Raw genomic sequence first — 20,201 nt, 5'->3', positions numbered from 1 at the left:
ATTCAAATGATAAGAGCACAGAAAGAAAACACCAGTATAATGCTGTTCAAATACCTAACTGCTCCCAGACTGCCTGTCACATTCCTTGTTTTACCACAGTTTGCACTGAGATGCTGAGGGTTAGACATGTGCAGCACTGTCAGACCAACCTCTGTAAAATGTCCTCCGCACTTTTTTTTTTTTTTCTAGAAAAGTCCGCTGAGTAAATGCCTTTCTATCAATGTCAAAGAACTTCCATAGATATAAATGTCCTTTATTTGTGCGTTTCTACAGGGTAAACAGTGGGCTTCACTCCTGCTGTGCAGAAAACTCCAGTGTACCACCTCAATGAAAGTATAAAGGAAGAAGGGGAATGTATTGTGCATGTACCTGAGGCCGTATTCAGGAAGTATTTCATCTCACCGCGACAAGTTCTCTGAAGAGGCGACACAGTTGACTTGCTAAGAGTTTCTTTTTCAGACTCTTTATGAAGCTGCTATGGGAACTTTTTTCTTTTGTTTCTTTTCTTTTGCAACAACCTCCATGTTCCTGCCGTCGACTACCTCTAGTATCATCACGTGGCTAAACAGAGTTGGCTGTAGCTTCAAATAGGGTAGAGGCTATACGCAATAAGTTAGTCTTTAGCTAACTAATATCGTAAACATTGTTTACTGGCCCAAATCCCTCATTGAAGCTGGTGTTGCTCCAAGACCTTTTAAATATTTCACTGCTGGTGTATACTTCAGGGAACCTAAACCAGTAAAAAATAGCTCCTGTCTCATTTTGCTTAGTTTGCTTTCTGCGGTTGCCGTGGTTACACGGTGAGCCGTGGAGGCCGTTTGAAAAATCTTCATCCATTATTAATTCAGACGGACAGTCAGTAACTGTTGTCACGAAAGCGGCAGCTCTCCTTGCCGCTCCCACCAACCTCAGAACTTCTCAAATGAAGAATGCCATCGGTATTTTTCCTAAATCAGCCAGTTTGTGGCCGAGGCTTTCACCTAACACCCCCTGAAAACACATTTTCTCTCTCAGCTTCCTACTCTGAATGATGGATTCCCACATTAAATCAACATTTTCTGCCAATTATTATTTACTATTTAACCTTTATTTATCCAGGACAGTCCAACTGAGATTTAAAATCTCCTTTCCACGGGAGTCCTGGAAAATGTCACGTACTTCTGAGCGGCAAACGATTCAGCCACAACATTTTAAATCAAAAAGTGATGACAGTTTGTGGGTTTGCTTCTGTAGCTTTGACTGTTAAACATCATGCACCCTAAAATAATGCAGAGGGCCCCAGCAAAAATAAGCAGGGACGTCCAACCAAACTGTTGGACCTGACTTTTGCTGCAACTCGATGTAATGTCATCCAGCAATGCACCACTATGGCCAATCAGGTAAATGCAAGCACACATTCCTGGTAGATTACTTTGGGACAGGGTGATTCTACTGTTTACCCTGGTTATTTCAGAAGTCACATGACCTGTCATAGGTAGTACTTCAGAACATTAGGTGACCCAAACATTCTCAGCCGAGTAAATGCATTTCCTGTATAGTGTATATGTGGCATTAATGGTCTCACAGAGGCCAAACATTTACCTCATTCTCTTCTCCGAATTCTACAAATGAATGAATGATCTACCTGCAAACTACCCGCAAGCCACACAAGCTTGAACCTGACTGAGATAACAGGAAGTGCAGCATACAGCGGTACCATCTGTGACGTTACATCTGTCCTTTTTTTGACGTGAATCCCTCTCCTTTGTCCCGGTCTAGTAACCCACCCCGAGAACTTTCTTCATGTGCTCGTACACCACGTAGGAGATGCTGACGGCTGGAACGACTTTGAGGAAGTTGGGGGTGATGCCGCGATACAGACCCGGTACACCTTCATGGGATATGATGTATTTGAACTGGCCCACCATGGTCAGCTTGGGTTTGCCCTCAATGATGGCTGAAAGAAGAGAAACACTTATTTCTGGAATATGAATATATATATATATATATATATATATATACATATATATATATATATATATATATATATGATAGAAAATGTGTGAATCCACAGCATATCTCACCTTGTGCCTGCATACGTGTCCGAATGAGAGCGAGGGGATAGGATGCCAGCTGGCCGCAGGTGCTGGAGACGGTACCGCAGCCCAGCAGGACCAAAACTCCTGGATCTGCTGTATTTACGCAGTACTTCTGGAGCCAGGCGTTCTTCAGAGTCTTGAAGCATGAGCAGTTAGACAGAAGAGTGGATGAAAGTAGGATATAAGGGGGAAGAAAAAAGAAGGAAATAAATAACATTTGCTAAAAAAAATACATCGACAAACTGTTTTAGGAAATAACTGAGCTTTTTCCAAAATGAAACAATATATTCAGGAGCTGTTTTTAAAGATTTATGTCTTCAGTAGGAACCAGTTGATTTGGGTCTGAGAACCACAGTGAGAAGGGAAAACCAAAAGCATTGAGAGACGGACTAATACGTTGTTGGTTTTTGGTCTTTTAATAGGATTTGTTGACAATAAAAAATAAAAAGAATGAGTTCTTACTTGGGAGTTTTATTTTTTGACCAAACCAGCAATCTATCAGTCAATCAATCAAATGATATCAATATATTTATTTATATAGCACCTTTCAAACAAGTCAAATGCAATTCAAAGTGCTGGACAGACGATTGACAAAAATATAGAGTGTTAAAAATGGATTTAGAGACTAATGCACAACAAAACAACCAATATAGAAGTTCATTGAATAATAAAGCAACAAGAGATGGGTATTTAAGATAACAAAAGATAAAAATAACAATAATAATAAATAAATACAAATTATGAAACTACACAAAATAAGCAGATTGTATTAAAATAATAACATTTTAATAAAATAAAATAGAATAAAAGAGATAATAATGATCAGCAATAAAATGTTGATTAAATAAAATAGAGTAAAATAAACACTATAATGATGAGGATAAATAAAATAGGTATAAACAATAAAAAACATAAAATTATAAAACACTACATGAAAGCCAGACTAAATAGATTGTTTTTTTAGTTTACGTTTAAAAATATCAATATTTTCAGCTCCTACCAGTTCCCTCTGGAAGGTTGTTCCAGCGGCTGAAAGTAGCATCACCAAATGTTTTTGTTCTGCTTTGTGGAACAACTAAAACAGAAGAACCGGACCAATAGCATTTCTGCAAGGTAGTCTGGTACAAGTCCATGTTGTGCCTTATATACTAATAAAAGCATTTTAAAATCAATACAAAAACTAACAGGTAACCAGTGTAAAGACTTTAAAATCAAATTTCCTATCAATTCAAGGGCCTTCTATATAGTCATGTTGTGTGGTTTCTACTACAGTTCAGTTATTGCAGAATAGTGGCTAAATTACATGTAGAAAAACATACTGTCGGCTCATGTGCACACACACACCTCATACACAGCCAAGTCAATGCCAGCATAGGGGATGATGCCCAGTGTATTTGGTAAGTAGCCCCTGTAGAACGCCCGGAGTCCCTCCCTCTTCAGGATCTGTCTGGCACAATCAGCCATACCTGAGTATTGTCCTGTCTTCCTTAATGTAAGACGAGTCTTCAACACCTACCCAACAGAGGAGGGACAGATAGGAACAAAAGATTATTCTTTGATTGGACATTGGACCAGGAGATAGAGCTAGTTTTTGTATTCTTTTATTTACAAAGAAATAGCATCAAGAGGCCATTTGCTGCTACTGCTTAGCTGGGTCTTGGTCATCATGGTACGTGACATTCTTCTACTTATCCGCATCGTCCAACTTCTTCAGTGAAATCCAGAGGAGTTCCAGAACGTGATGTGTTATGTAATCCCTCCAGCATGTTCTAGGGCTGTATTCAAACTCATACTATACTAGTAGTACATACCGATTTGGCCAATATGTAGCATGTAGTATGCGAACAAAAGCAAAATCTCCAGTTTGCCAAAAGTACCCGGAAGTCCTACTGATTCGGAAAAAATCTCCAGTATGCATCGGACCAGTCTTCCATGCCTACTGTATCCCACGAGGCAAAGCGCTGGACCACTACAGGCTACGGTTACAACAACAACAGCAGCCAAAAACAGCTTGTTTTTTTTATTTTTCATAGCTATTTCATCATTAAATTCACTTCTGAAAAGTTTTGAGACAAGAAATCAACAGCGTAGATTTTGAATATTGACAGTTTTTTACGATATCAAATGGTGAATCGAACATTTGCTCCACCGTTGTCAGAGTTTAGAAGCTCCACAAACTGCTAGCTAACTTCTCGACGGTCAGTCCGCCCCTGGGCTCAAGACATCTTTACTCTAATGACAATTGGTGCTTGGGTGCCAACCTTGGTTACTGAGTCTTACAGCTGCAGAATGAAAATGATGCTTGTTTTTTCTCAGAAAGCAGGCTTGCTTATTACAGAATCTTTTTGGCACCAGAACTTGATTTGCATTCATTTAAAACTCAGTACAATAAAAACAGTTGTTAAGCTCCACAAACATTGGCAAGACATTTGCAAACTGGCCTTTAAGCCCTATCTTAACACGAACCTTCCAATTATTCAACTTTCAAACTGACCTCCATGGGGTAGATGATGGTCTGGGCGGTAGCTCCTGCCAGAGAGCCAGCAATGAACCTCTCTTGTACCCTTAAACCGCCCCCCTCTTTACTTCCTCGGATCAGCCACTTGAACTAGATTAAGAGAAGTAACAGGAGAGGAGGGGAAAGCGTACGCCATGGAAGAAGATGTTGGGAGGGCACAGAGGACAGGTAGTGAATTTGATTAACCTGACGTATGAAAATGATGTATATAGGATTCATTCACTTTACAATCGACATGCAAGCAGATTGATTTTCACTTGTTGATTAATTAGAGCGTACTGTACCTGTTCATAGGCCATAAACTTAATGGCAGATTCAGGGGCAATCTTGAGGACATTGATGCCATTTCCCCTCCAGAGTGAGAAGACGCCTCCCTCCTTTACCATCCCCCTCAGTCCGGACCACAGGTTAATCCCCCGAGACGTAGAGCCGTGTACCTGGACACACAAACACTGCCAGCTCACTCATCTTTATTACGACCTGACTGTGCCAAGTTTGAAATGTTACTGTGGGCTAGCGTGTATATCCGACCCCAGTGGTGTTTATCAGGTTTGCCTGATGAAGACTTTTAGGTGGAACAGTTTAGCAGTATGCTAACATGTTGGCAAACCCCCAGCAGACCGATGAACAATTATGCCAAAAACAGAAGCCCGTTGATCTGAAAATACACACCAGAGTTGTTGGAGTCCTGTGACTGCCGGCCTTCCAGACTCCATTAACATGTTGCTCAATTTAGCAGATGTGGGTTCCCCGTTACACAGATGAGACTTCAGTCCAAGGGGGCTTATTGACATGGGTAACATACGTTTTCATTACTAAGCAACTGTGAATTAAAAACAAAAATCTGGTCCTCTCTCAAGGTTCCATATTGGAGAGGAGGTCGTGTTGCTCTGGCTCTATCTATTCGGCGTGGAGAGGTGGTCGTGTTGCTCTGGCTCTATCTGGTTGGCATGGAGAGGTGGTCGTGTTGCTCTGGCTCTATCTGGTTGGCGTGGAGAGGAGGTGTTGTTGCTCGGGCTCTATCTATCTGGCGTGGAGAGGAAGTTGTGTTGCTCTGGCTCTATCTGGTTGGCGTGGAGAGGAGGTGGTGTTGCTCGGGCTCTATCTATCTGGCGTGGAGAGGAAGTTGTGTTGCTCTGGCTCTATCTGGTTGGCGTGGAGAGGAGGTGGTGTTGCTCGGGCTCTATCTATCTGGCGTGGAGAGGAAGTTGTGTTGCTCTGGCTCTATCTGGTTGGCGTGGAGAGGAGGTGGTGTTGCTCGGGCTCTATCTATCTGGTTTCGAGAGGAAGTTGTGTTACTCTGGCTCTATCTGGTTGGCATGGAGAGGAGGTGGTGTTTATCTGGCTCTATCTATCTGGCTTGGAGAGGAGGTCGTGTTGCTCTGGCCTACTTCAGCTTTAACACTAACCCTTCAAGTTCAATTAAGCCACACAGTAATGCTGGCTTGAGGACACATCGGATACTATTATTATATTGAATATTATTGGATATCTGTGTTTAAACCTTTATCAGTAATCAATTAGTAATATTTCATTGTCTCTTTGTAGAAAGAGACCATAATAAACCAGTAGCAGTGCTGCCAGTCGTCCCTCTGTTATCTAAGTGACATTTCAAGCTTCAACACAGGCAGAGCCAGCGTTGCTCTGTGTTTTAGCTGGTAGTGCTCCAAACACCCACCTGAACTACCCACCGTATGCTTTGTTTCATTTCAGTAAGTGAGCGTAAGTGAAAGCACTCTGAACACGGACTCTGAAAGATAGCCATAGGTGGATGTTTCCACAACACTGTATTCACTAACAGTGAATGCTTGATCTTGCAGCTATTGCTCAGTTTTCCACTGGAATTAAAAACCAGGATGAATATGTGAATGAAAGACATGCTAACAGCATTTCCTGCTAGTGGCATTGTAACTCACTTCATCAGTCAGTGTTCAAGTTTAGTCACTTAAAATATACCAAATAAATATATATATATATATATATATATATATACACACACATTGATCAGCCATACCATTATGACCACTGACAGGTGAAGTGATTAACATTGACTATCTCGTTACAATGGCACCTGGCAGTGGGGGGGGGGATATATTAGGCAGCAAGTGAACCTTTTGAACTTTGAAATTTTTGTTGGAAGCAGAATGTGAGCGACTTTGACCACGGCCAAATAATGCTGGCTAGACGACTGGGTCAGAGCATCTCCAGAACTGCAGCTCTTGTGGGATGTTCCCGGTCTGCAGTGGTCAGGACCTACCAAAAGTGGTCCAAGGAAGGAAAAAAGGTGAACCGGCGACAGGGTCAGACCCGAGGCTCAGTGATGCACGTAGGGAGCAAAAGCTGGCCCGTGTTGTCCGATCCAATAGAAGAGCTACTGTAGCTCAAATTACTGAAAAAGTTAATGCTGGTTCCGATAGAAAGGTGTCAGAACACACAGTGCATCGCAGTTTGTTGAGTATGGGGCTGCGTAGCCACAGACCGGTCAGGGTGTCCGCACTGACCCGTGTCCACCGCCAAAAGCACCTACAATGAGCACGTGAGCATCAGAACTGGCCCACGGAGCAATGGAAGAAGGTGGGCCGGTCTGATGAATCACGTTTTCTTTTACATCATGTAGATGGCGATGAGTTTAACGTGTTGACTCGGCCTCCAAATTCTCCAGATCTCAATCCAATGGAGCATCTGTGGGATGTGCTGGACACACAAGTCCGATCCACGGAGGCCCCACCTCGCAACTTAAACAGGACTTAAAGGATCTGCTACTGACGGCTTGGTGCTAGATACCACAGCAGACCTTCAGAGGTCTAGTGGAGTCCATGCCTCGACAGGTCAGGGCTGTTTTGGCGGCAAAAGGGGGACCTACTGAATATTAGGCAGGTGGTCATAATGTTATGGCTGATCGGTGTATATTCTCATTGTAATGATATGTGGCCTCCAGTCTTACCTCTGGAGTTACTTAAAAGATGGTAATATAGTATAATATATAGTTTACATTGCAATGCTTAAAACGTTCCTCCATCACTGATCTTTAACTTTGTGGAGTGGAAGTGAAACGACTCACCTGCAGGAAAACTTTCAGGCGGTCCAGAGGAGCAGTTCCTGTCCGGGACACAGCACCTGCCATCGCTCCGGCAACCAGCTGCCTCCACACCAGACCTGACCGCCGCTCCCGCTCTGAGAATTCATCTGGTACCGTCAGATGTTCCCCAATGTCAAACATCTAGAACAACATTAGAAATTAGAGGGCCTAGTATTTATTTTCCAGGTGCCTCACTGTTCCTTTAAAGAAAAATACTACAATATACACCCTTACTAAAGTGTGCTATTAGTATACTTCTTTTGAACTTCAAATAAGAGAGTATGCTTTCAGTACTTATCAGAGATATATTTAACAAAAGTATACTTAATTATACTTGTCTTATAGGCCACTTACTTAATCTTTTGATCAAGATATACTTAAGAAAAGTATAATTAAGTATTCTTGCCTTATAGGCAAACAGAAAAGATAACTTGCGTAGAGGCATGTGAGAACAACATATTTTTTTTATTTTTTTTAATCTCATCACAAATCATCAAGTCAAATAGCAAAAGGAGCAAGTCTCTTTATGTAATACATAAATCATAAATCAAAACTTACAAGTATAGTCGCGGTAAAGTACTGAGAGCATACTTTAAAGTATATAACTATGAGTATACCTATAAATCCACTTGTAGTGTAGTTCACTTCATAGTATGGTTTCTTTACAAAATACAACTTAGATGTCAACTAGTTGTGTACTCAAAGATTAATATTCTTACACTTAAAGTACACTTAAAAGTATACTTTTATAAACTAAAAAGTGGGCCGATTTAGTCCCAAGAAATATTAAGTAGTACACTTAAAAGTATATTACTAGTACATTGATTACATAAAGTATACTTGGGAAATATGGAACCTGGTGACTCACATGGGAGTGTTTCCAGTGGTGGACGATCTCTTCCATGTTGTGGAAAGGGTTGAACAGGAAGTGATCGCGCCATTCATTCCAGTCGATCGTCATAGTGCCATCCCTGTCCATACTGGGAGACAGAGTTACACCACAGGATCAGTACAGTGCCAGCAGCAGATCACTTACGGCTTCTAGCATCACAATTCAAATCCTTTGTTTCTCACACAAATACACAGAACCTGAGCTGCAGTGGGTATAAATGGAGCAATTATGATTAAAAAAAGTTTATTTTTATAAAACGGTCACTATATCTCTCTCTCTGAAATGACCTGTGATTGGTCAAAGTCTCCAGTCACAGGCTAGATTTTCTAAAGCCTGTAAACAGAGCCATGAGGAGGTGCAGAAGTCTAGTTTTCTCTCACAACACTTGAATTACAATATGCTGAAAGGTTACTATGGGATTTTTGCCCAATGATGCCAGAAATATACTGCCTATTTATGCTTTAAGGATGCTTTTTGAGCTGTTTAAGAGGGCTCTAATATTCCTTGTCTTTCATTGTTCTCTCTCTCACACACACACTGTACCTCTGCAGTATCCTGGAGGCCTGCTCCATGGTGACCTCCACACCCAGCTTGCGCAGTGAGTGCTGGATCTCCCCGACATCAATTCGACCTACAAACACAACAGAAAGTGTTAACACCTTTGTAAACAGCAGTCAATGATATTAAATGTATCTTATGGGCATCACTGGAAAACAAGTAGCAGGAAGTGACAGTATGTGTGTTTGTGGGTGTTTAGCGTGCCCACACCATCATTGTTGCGGTCAAGATTGTGGAATATGAGCCGCAGCCTCTTCTCATGAGCCCACAGGTACTGGGAGAACTCCTGGAAATCCAGTAAACCATCGTGGTTGATGTCGCTCTCCAGGACTATCTGTGGGGGGAGCAGAGGGAGCCTGTCAGTCATTCAGCAGGGAGTACAGACAGGTCCAGATGGGATGGAGCAGGTGGAGGGGGGCGTGGGTGGAGGTAGAGGTGTACAGATGAGGGTGTGTTGGTAATGTAGACGGCACGGAAGTGACAGGGGTCAGGAGTGTATAGAGAGAGCAAGTGAGGAGAGAAGAGGACAGAACGCAAGGCGCTGTGCTCCCTGTGACAGTCAAGAAGTAAACCACATCTTACCTGGCTGCAAACATAACTTCTCCTCTCTTGATTAGGACAAAGAGAGAGAGAGAGAAAGAATACAAGACTAGTTCTTGTGCACAGAATGGTGGAAAAACACAATTTTTTTCTATGCTTTAACTCGGGTCAACAACCTTTAATACCAAAAGAGCCATTTTAGGCAAAAAAAATAATAATAAACTTTACGAGAAAAAATTTCGTAATATTACGAGAATAAAGTCATAACTTTACGAGAAAAAAATCTTAATATTACGAAAATAAAGTCATACTTTACGAGAAAAAAACGTTATAATATTACGAGAATAAAGTCATAACTTTACGAGATAAAAAGTCGTAATATTACGAGAATAAAGTCATACTTCACGAAAAAAAAGTCGTAATATTAAGAGAATATAGCCATAACTTTACGAGAAAAAAAAGTTGTAATATTACAAGAATAAAGTCATAACTTTACAAGAAAAAAGTCATAAGTTTACGAGGATAAAGTCAGAAGTTTCCAAAAAAAAGTCGTAATATTACGAGAATAAAGTCATAACTTTACGAGAAAAAAAAAAAAAAACACATAAAATTATTACTTTTTAATATTATGACTTTATTCTCATAATACTATGACTTTTTTTTATCTAAATCTATGACTTTATTCTCGTAATATTATGACTTTATTCTCAAAATCTCAGATTTATTTTTTTTCCTCAATGTGGCCCTAATACTCCATCCTACTGTCGTACCATAGACCTACAACAATGATAAATAAAATTGAAAATGTAAACAAAAAACAGTTATTCATTTCCAATAATTTTTTTTAAAATCCACAGGGAGCCACTGGAGAGGGGCTAAAGAGCCGCATTTGGCTCCGGAGCCGCAGGTTGCAGACCCCAGCCTTAACTTAGCTACAAGTACAGTTACGAGTGTAGTGACATTTTAACTGGCCTTTGGCAGCAACGACTGTTTAAAGGTCTTCATCATCCACAAAACATGTAACATGACATCAGTAAACACATCGGTATAAAACTATTTTTGTATTATAAATTTCAAATGACTATTCTCTTCCATCTCTGTAATGATATAGTGTACTGAGTGATTTCACACTCAAAATACACTTACTTACTTTTTAAGTCTGGGTAAAGTAAAAACAGAGATTTGTTTCTAAACACATTATACATGTTAGAAAATCATTGCTGAAAACATGTGAAAAGCCAAAATGAGAACCAAACAGTCAAACTGACACCTGATGAAAACTGCTTTGCATCTGTGTTTGTACCACCATGAAAATAGGGTCCTCACAGTTGAAATTACAATTAGTGGAGAGTCCTGGTGGCCCAGTGTTTAAGATACATGTTGTATTATTACTACAGCATTCCTGGTTCAGTTAGTGCATGCATGCTCCCCTCTCTTGTCCTCTTCATTTCCTGTCTGCATCTCTACTCTCTAATAAAGGTGATATACCAAAATAAGAGGAATCACACATACAATTACACAATGTATAAAAATATAACCATTCCTACGCAAAGCAACTTAGAGAACAAAAATCTTCCTCTGCTCCAAAGTGATGGCTGACGACAACTGCTGGAACATGGTTCTGTATTTAAGGCAGTTTCTTTTTTCAGTCACATTTGTTTGTCTATTTGTTACCAGGATACCTAAAAACTTGTCAACAGACTTCCATGGAATCTGGTGGAAGGATGGGCCACAGAGCAAGAGAATATTTGCTTTGATTAAAACAGTTGTTATGAAGTTAAACAGGTCATAATTCCCTCTTTAATATCTATTTTATATTGATGTGAAAACATATCCTACAAACAACTGGATTTATTCAAGTTTCTCGCCCAAAAAATTTATTTTACAAGATTACATTTGAACACATCATGATAACGTTGTAATTTACCTTCACCCTACTGTCATTTTGCTGAACATACAGTGAACGCCTCATAATAATAACTGAATGGCACCTCCTTTAACGTTAGTATCTCCGCTATTTAACCAATCAGGACTGTGCTGCCCACTGGCTGCTAACAGGTAACGTTACTAACTCTCCTCCTGCTGATTTCAGTATAGGTTTATTGTTCACATTGTGTCACTTTATCAGGGAAAAAATAGGGTGCGTCCCTGTTTAGTAGCACCACGCTGTTGAGCGCTTTTTTTTTCTCTTCGCCGTGTCTCTGGTCCCAAACAAACTGAAACATGATACAGCGTGCTTATGCGTAACCGTGGGAAAGCATCAATAAGAGGAATCGATGGTCACGGAGGCATGAGATGCCAAGAAAGCAGACAACTACGGTTCTCTATTCCCATCACTAGCGTTTTCACAGCCTGCCAAAGTGGCGGGTGTCCTGATGATTTCCCCCCAACAATTTACCCGCATTTGGCGGGTGGCGGGTGGCGGATGCTAACTTCAGACCCTGGCCGGACGGCTTATGTCTCTCATAAAACTTTTTCAGACACATTTCGGTGAACTATTTTCGTGATATAAGAGAAGAAAGTTTCCAAACAAGCCACCATATTGTTTCCGGTTCGGAAGCTGGGAGCAGCACCCCACGAGGGAAAGCGTTCGTCCAATCAGGTGAGGAGAGCCTTGAGTCTAGTGGTAGCCCACCAAGCGTCCAATGCTGGGAAGCAAGAAGATCCCTCGCGATAAAAAAAGAAAAACGCCCTTGTGGACAAATACCATTAGATGGGCCCCGGTGCTTATTGACAGCTGTTTCCTCAGTTGGACAGCGTTGTAGGTGGGATTTAGAATGGGCATGTCAACTTCCAGAACCAGAAAAATAGTGCCAGAAAAATTGCCACGTAAAGGAAAGAACATCAGTATCATCAGCAACACTTGTTCTATCGTCACACAGCACATAAAGATGATATAGTTGCCCTTATACTGTCACCTTTTTAATGATGTATACGTGAAACGTCTTGATTTGAAAAACACAGGAAAAACCTATTCCAAAGGCTTTTTGGGGTTATGGTAAGCCCCAGGTTACAGGCTGTGAACTTCCTACAGTAGAAGTCTATGAGCTTTGATTGTATCTATACTGAATGGTGTGGATGGGCTGGGTGGTGTCTAAAAGAGTTATGCAGCCATCTTCATAACCATTCAAATGAATGGACTGTCAGCTTCGGACTGGAAGACAGAAACAAGTAGATCACAGTACAGTGATGTGAGAACCAAGGTCAGTAGTGTAGAGGAGAGACTGTTAAAATATTCATCCACAAAGGGTTAGATTCCCCTGTAAACTGGGACAGGTTGCCTTTATATGGTGTTATAACCAGGCCACACAAATTAGTAATTGACCTGCAACAGGTTGATTAATGACAGTCTCACCCAAGGGATTACCATTACTATTTAAAGGCAGAAAAATGGTTTAGTCTGTGGCTGTCTCTACTGTATGTTGAGGGTGCATTTTTGTGTTGATAAATATATAAGATAAGAATGATATAAGAAAGTAATGCTCTTTGCCTCTATAAACAGGTAATACAAAAATAGGAAATCAATAATAACTCAGGTATTGTTCATCGCTGTCCCGCTAGACAGGTTTGTAGAAATGTAGCACAAAATTTGGATTTAAATAAACAGAATAGAAGTTTAAGTCAAAATTATGAGGTTGAACTTTTGACATACTTTGGAAATTCTGAGACAGTAAAACTTAATAAGAAATAGTTTTTTTTTAAAGTATAGTTTACAAGTTTTACAAGGTCAAAATTATGAGATAGTAAGTCTAAATTATGAGATACTGAGACACATTTATGATTTCTTAAGCTAAAATTACGAGATAAGTTTGAATTATGCATTTTGTGATCCAAGTCGGAATTTTCACCGTGTCTCAAAATGTAATAATTTAATTCAATTCAATAATTGACTTATAGTGTACATTTCCGTTTTTATCATTAACTCTCCATTCTTTTTTCTTTTGCTTTCCTAAATAGAATAGCAAAGTTAGCGTGTAAAGTGTGTTGTATGTGGGAAGTGAGTGGTGAAGCAAGAGAGAGAGAAAGAGCGGCAGCGAATAAGACAGAGTTAGTCTAGCTTTGAGAATAGCAGGTGAATTTACTGTAGATGTTGCAGTTTGTGCAGAAATGAAAGCTCCTCAAGAAGTGCAGAAGTTTCCCGTGTCTTGTTTCCCGGCGGGTGAGTTGCGTGACGGGGCTTAACTCCGGAGCGAATAACGTTATCGACTCCGACCCAAGCAGGAAAAGTTAACACGGTGTTTTGTCCGTTCTGTGACTGACTCCGTGAATGAAGGACCTATGTAGATATAAACGGCTCATTCTAAGGTAACAAAAATTAAAAATACATATTTTTAGGTGATTATACACTAAAGAAAATATAATTATTTATATTATATTCCATTTATGCCACTAGATCCCTCTAAATGTTACACACTGTTCCTTTAAATGGGCTTCCATAAAGCATGCGCCGCACGGGGCAACGATCCGTGTACCTTTTGATAGTTTGTTTTTCGTTTGAACTAAAAAAAGAAAAATCATTTTATTTAGGGATGGTTGCCGAAACCCGGTAATAAACGGGCCCTGGGGTTAAATACTGTAACGTTAGTATTTATTATCACACTGAAGCCTCTCCTCTGCTCTGTGTCAGGGCTATGGAGGAGCTCTCCACATAGGCTACATACAGTATAATGTTACACACACACATTCACGCAGTGAAGTAAATGAACAGCTGATCAGAGGGGCCGCGATGGAAACAGTGAAGTCAACCAGGTGAAGTCGAGTTGACGACTACGCTCGTTACTGTAAGTAAATGCAACAAAAAGTATAAAGCCAATACTTTATCGATATACCTGTTCAACAAGCATAAACATGATGTAGAAAATTGATATTTCAATCTGCTCTGTCCGCAGTCTCTCATCCACCGCCATGTTTTCTAGCTCGGCTGTTAGTGAATAGTTACAAACAAGTGTTTTTGTTGAGTTGCCTCCTAGTGAAGGCTCTGAATGACTTTAGTTCCTACTAAGCGGTGTTCCAGTGTATGTGTCTGGGGAGTTTATTGTTGACAATGTCTTGCTGTCTTGGTGCAGACTACGGAGCCTCCGTGTTATTATTATAAAGCAGTCTATGAGCACAACGTAACCCTCGACTACACAAGCTAAAACAAAACTGTCCGTATGTTGTTTTAACTGTTTATCTTAGTTTGCCACGTATCCTAAAATAGTTGTAGGCTTATCTGCTGGCTGAGACGAAGCGGCCCCTCCTCTCTACCAGCGGTAACGGTACCTGCAGAAGGAGGAGGATAGAGGACAGTAGGAAGGACTGATACTGATGTCAGGAATATGATTTATTTTATTGACATTTTAGATAGTTGTATATGGCAACTATGCTGTTGTAAACATTTTCTGTTGCTGCTCCAATATTTAGCCTAGTGACATTTAAAATATTCAATTCTAATCCGGTTCTGCCTTTAAAGACAACTAGGCTGACATAAGTAAAGCTAATATAAATACTTCAGTTGGGATGTAGCACATTTTCCCATCTAATGCTATGGAATATTTCAACCATATTGTTGGAACAGTGGAAGAGGCCGGTGAAAAGACAAACTTAGGCAGTTTTGGTGAGTTTTATTTTGTTTCTGTCGGGTTTGAATGGGTTTGACCCATGCCTCGATAAAACCGCAACACACATCAGACATCACAATGGTAAATAACTGTATTTATTATTATATAAATAAACAATTAGTCCCTGATTTTGGTCGATTTTTTATAATTTAATGACTATTTGAAAAATTTAAAATTATGACCCATCCCTACACTTCAATATTTGTTTATTTATCGCAAGTCATATCATCATCACAATATTGAACAATGATATCGCACATTTCACATTTTTTTCACCATATCATTTAGACCTAATTTTTCTGAATAGAGGTGAACCCATTCCAATGTAAAAGCCCCCTTGCGACCCTGATAAGCGGTAACGGACAATGAATGAATGAATAAATGATGGGGATTTTACAAAGCTTTAGGGAAATATTTTTAATATTTTTTAAATCCGAGGTACTTCAAAACCTTATAGCTCTTAAAAGTTAGTTAGCTCTTCCACATGGAACTTGAAGCCTAGTTCTGATAGTAAACTTGTAGCCTATATGGGCTACTGTCGGCTAAACAACCAGAGGACAAATACCATTGATTATTAATGTAAGCCCAGCCGATACTCACTGACAGATACAAATCGACTTCCACCACTTATATACAATATTATATGAGTATGAACATAAGGAGGAAGAAACATGCAAAAGTGCCTCATGGGGCTTTCACACAGGGGGCTTGTTGCGCCCAAAGTTTGAACTGCAAGCTGGATAGCCGTTGTTGCGCCGCACAAGCCTGTAATGGGTTTCAGAGCGCAGCGGTGCCACAGCCGCATTCGGTGTGACAGGCCCATTAATCATCTTTGAGTTGATTTGTATGCTACATTGTGTTGTAACTAGTCTACGTGTTGCTACCTAAGTGTTTCTCCTAGGCTATCTATAAAGGCCTTTACAACCAGTTGTGTTTTGCTGTAGGCTAGGACACACCTCTGCATGTCTTTCACCTGCATGCCAATGAAGCAGAGTGTGTTGAGCTGTTGTGTAACGTATAGTGTATATAATGTATAGGCCTATCTATATATATCTATATATATATAGATATATATATATATAAGTGCACCTGTCCTATAGCACCAGTGTCGGTGTCTCCTCACCTCCTCCGCCTCTCCCCGGTGTAGACCCCGAGCTGCCAGCCCGGTCTTCAGCTCGGTGATGTCCACCCTGCCATCTTTATTCAAGTCCAGCTGCTTGAACAGCTCTGCATATTTCCTCTCTCTGTCCGGGTCCAGAGACGCTCCGGTATTATCTCCGTGTCCTCCGTGTCCTCCGTTTGGAGCCTGGGCGCGGAACCCCTTCTTGTCTTCGCCCATGTGAAAGAAAGAGAGCCGGTTTCCTCCGCTGGTCGACTGTCAGTGTCACAGCCGAGCATAACACAGAACTGGAAGCAGTGCGACGTTTTAGTCCTCGTCGTTTCCAGAGAGACCGCGGACCGGACCGCTATACCTCACTCACACACCACCATGACGGAGGAGATGGAGGAGAGATGAAGCCTGGCTGCGGAGCTTCTGCTGACGAGCTGATGGATGGATAGAGATAGATAGATGGATAGATGGTTGTGGCTTATACGAGCTCTCGTGAGATTAATCCCCTGTATCAATTACATACTCCGTCACACTGGCGCGCGCAAAACCATAAACTCATTCAGATGAATTAAAGTTTCCGTCACAGGCAGCGCGCGGACGAGCAGCCGGTTTTACTGCAGTCTCTCTAACCAGCGAGCCTATAATATTATTAATGCCGTCAGGTTTATTTTATATTATTGGTATTTTACAGTCAGTCAGTAGTCAAAGAAGAAAACGAGCCTACTGACTAAAACACATCTACCTCCACACAGTTAATCCAGCCACGGTCCGTGACGTCGTGCGGCTCTGCTTCATCACGCGATTCTCATCTTCAACGCGCGCGCTCTCACAGCATAGCAGCTCGCGCGCCCCTTCCAACATAGGAACGGTGAGAGAGATTAAGACTTTAAAGGTCCCATATTATAAAAAAAGTGAGATTTTCATGTTTTTTTATTTTTTATTATAAAGCAGGTTTTAGTGCTATATAAATACTGCGAAAGTATCGGAACACCCAATCCATATTCTACTCAAACTCTCTAAAAAATATCTATTTATTTTTCAAGGAGCAGGTGTATAACAGATTTTTACTCAGATTCAGTGTCCATTTATAAAAAAAAGTTGCTATTTCTGCTGCAGCAGGAGTTTGACACAGTTAGGTTGCATAACTGAGAACAATATGGGGAGAAAATGCAGATGAGCTGAGAGTAATTGGAAAAACAGGCAATGGTACAAATAAATGGTAACTACATGATGTTTGCAGTACATGTTGTTTTCAAAATGCTAATTTTTAAAGGTCCCATGTTAAAAAAAAGTGAGATTTTCATGTTTTTTTTTTATTATAAAGCAGGTTTAAGAGATATATAAATACTGTGAAAGTATCGAAACGCTCAATCCACAGGGAAATACACACAGCCCATATTCAGAAACTTTGCATTTGAAACAAGCTGTCAGGATTTCTGTCCATTTGTGATGTCACGAATATACAATATTTAGACCCTTTACACAATTTTAAACGTAAACATTCTCAATGTGTCCCAGTTTATTCCTGGTTGCAGTGTATGTGAATGTCATCAGCTGACAGGAAGTACACATGGACCCAAGCTGTTGTCTAGCAATGCAATTCTGTTGCAATTCCGTCAAAATGCGCTAAAACGGAGCGTTTCAGACAGAGGGTAAATATAGGCATATTCAGGCTGACAGTATGAGGAAAATAAATTTTTTTTTTAACTTTACAGCATGTAAACATGTTCTAGGAGAAACACAAAATGCAAGTATGAACCTGAAAATAAGCATGATATGGGACCTTTAAACCCTTTACTACAATGTATGGACAAGATGTTTCTTTTTCTTTTTTTATCCAGCGGCACGAAATAAATTCAGCTGTTCAAATATTCAAGAGGAGTGTCAGATAACCACATTAAATCTGCATGAGGCGGACATTTTTTAGCATCACTGGGCAAAAAAATCTATAATAACCTTTCAGCATGTTGTAGTTCAAGTGTTCTGGGCGAAAACTAGACTTCTGCATCTCCTCATGGCTCTGTTTTCAGGCTTTAAAAAAATCTAGCCCAGGAGTCTCCAAACTTTTTTCCTCTGAGAGCTACTTTGACAAAATGAAAGTGGCCGAGAGCTGATCATATTTTATATTATTAGTAATATTTATTCACATTGCTCAGCTCCACCCAAACCAGCTGAATAAGCTTCTTCTGTGTGAACATTTAGAAAATGTTGATATCCAACACTCACATTTTGACATCATCAACATCTTAAATTCAGCAGCATGTGCATGTTTTTTTTTTCTGTATGCATTGCTTTACATTTTCAATGTGTCAAGCTCACACTTTTAAATTCACATCAGATTAATGTCATAGAAAACAAAACAATGTTACTTATTTTACTTGTTCTTATTTTCTTTCTGTCCACATATCACTGTATCACATCACTTCCCTTCATCATCTGTAGTTCACATGCATGTATTACATGCATTCAGTCTTTTTAATAGTAAGTGAGTTGACTGTCACTGCATGGAGTCAACAAGAGAGGTGTATGCTGGAGTGGATCCACTTAGGTTCACTCTTATGGAGTCATTTAAATGTTCATCTGTCAGTCTTGTTCTGAACCTAGATTTCATGACATTGAAGACAGCCAGCTGGGACGTATCGCTGGAGTCAACCGACTCATCACACCGGATGGAAAACCATCTGCACCTGTCCATGTCCCGTTGTAGCTGCTCCACAGCATCCGCAGACAGCACAGTCACTCTCCTTTCCACAGTATTAGCACCAAAATGTACAACGGCGACAGCAGACATAATTTCTGTCTTACTTTTATGGTTCTTGAATAGCGTTTCTGCCATCGCAGTCATCGCCTCTTTTACAATGCTGCCATCGGTGAAGGGTTTTTGTGCTTCGTTAGGATGCGCGCCACTTTAAATGAAGCCTCTGTTGCTGCGTTGGCCTTCTTCGCGAAAGTTGGGAAAGACGACCGGCACTCTTCCTGAGGGCTTGGCATTTTTTCATCAACTTGATCTCAACATGGTTGCCGGGTCACAAACTTTCTCATTTTACAGCTAAACAGTACACTACAAGATGTTTCTGAAAACATTTGAGGCAAGAAATAGGCATTACAGTAACAGAATATTGATTCATATTTGATCAGCGCTGCCTAGTTTGACCGTTTGGTTGGAGTTTGTGAGTGATTGACAGCTGCTCAGAGACGGCAAGGCTCCAGATCAGCTCTTACTGCTTGTTTTCCTTCTCTGTAAAATCTTACAGATGCCGTCAGGAGCACCTTTTCAGATTACCTGTCTCACGCACTACTGTCAGCATATAGTGACCGCTTTATAAAAATAACTTTTTTTTAATCATATTTGCTCCATTTCTACCCACTAAAAGTTTCATCGTTTTTAAGTAGCCTACTATTTTAGTCATTCTACAATCAAAATTGTTCACACAGTTGGTATTTTATAGGCTAATTCCTGTATTTTTTATGATTTGTTACAGTATTCTTCAATAAGCAAATCATAGAAAAAACAACATAGGCTATAAAAAAAAAACATTTTCAAGCGAGCCACCATATAGCCTAATATTGCATCAATAATAGGCTAATGATTAATGTGATAGCCTAATAGAACATGAATGGTCCTTTTCTGCATAATGAGTTGCTAATAGCTTATTTCTGTACTTTTACTGAAATACTATTTTGAATGTAATGGAGTATTTGTATAGTGTGGTATTGCTACTTATAGAATATATAATACATAAATAATACTAATAATACTTTTGCTTGAGTGAAAGAACTGAATAGCCTTCATCCACCATTTATGTTGAAGTTGTGTTGGCAGTG

At 40.2% G+C, this 20,201-nt stretch overlaps 1 protein-coding gene across 1 annotated transcript; it reads right to left on the bottom strand.

Moving 5' to 3' along the window:
- Nucleotides 1-188: 188 nt before the first annotated feature.
- On the bottom strand, nucleotides 189-16,910 carry LOC141779995 (mitochondrial adenyl nucleotide antiporter SLC25A23-like). Its single transcript, XM_074655036.1, has 10 exons — nucleotides 16,389-16,910; nucleotides 9,336-9,459; nucleotides 9,111-9,198; nucleotides 8,544-8,655; nucleotides 7,658-7,816; nucleotides 4,881-5,033; nucleotides 4,573-4,686; nucleotides 3,423-3,590; nucleotides 2,064-2,214; nucleotides 189-1,936 (listed from the first exon to the last, which is right to left on the bottom strand). Exons 1-10 carry the CDS (start codon nucleotides 16,602-16,604, stop codon nucleotides 1,755-1,757), a joined length of 1,467 nt encoding a protein of 488 aa, XP_074511137.1. The 5' UTR covers nucleotides 16,605-16,910; the 3' UTR covers nucleotides 189-1,754.
- Nucleotides 16,911-20,201: the final 3,291 nt, after the last annotated feature.

The sequence above is a fragment of the Sebastes fasciatus genome, chromosome 13 (assembly GCF_043250625.1).
Source record: "Sebastes fasciatus isolate fSebFas1 chromosome 13, fSebFas1.pri, whole genome shotgun sequence".
NCBI lineage: Eukaryota > Metazoa > Chordata > Actinopteri > Perciformes > Sebastidae > Sebastes > Sebastes fasciatus.
The sequence above is the reverse complement of the archived record's forward strand: the minus strand, read 5'-3'. Positions and strand labels throughout refer to the sequence as shown.

Coding starts and splice junctions, on each gene's coding strand:
- LOC141779995 (XM_074655036.1), bottom strand. CDS start 16,604: ATGGGCGAAGACAAGAAGGGGTTCCGCGCCCAGGCTCCAAACGGAGGA. Junction 9,460..16,388: donor ACCGGGGAGAGGCGGAGGAG/GTGAGGAGACAC, acceptor CTCCCCCCACAG/ATAGTCCTGGAGAGCGACAT. Junction 1,937..2,063: donor GACACGTATGCAGGCACAAG/GTGAGATATGCT, acceptor CTCTTCTTTCAG/CCATCATTGAGGGCAAACCC.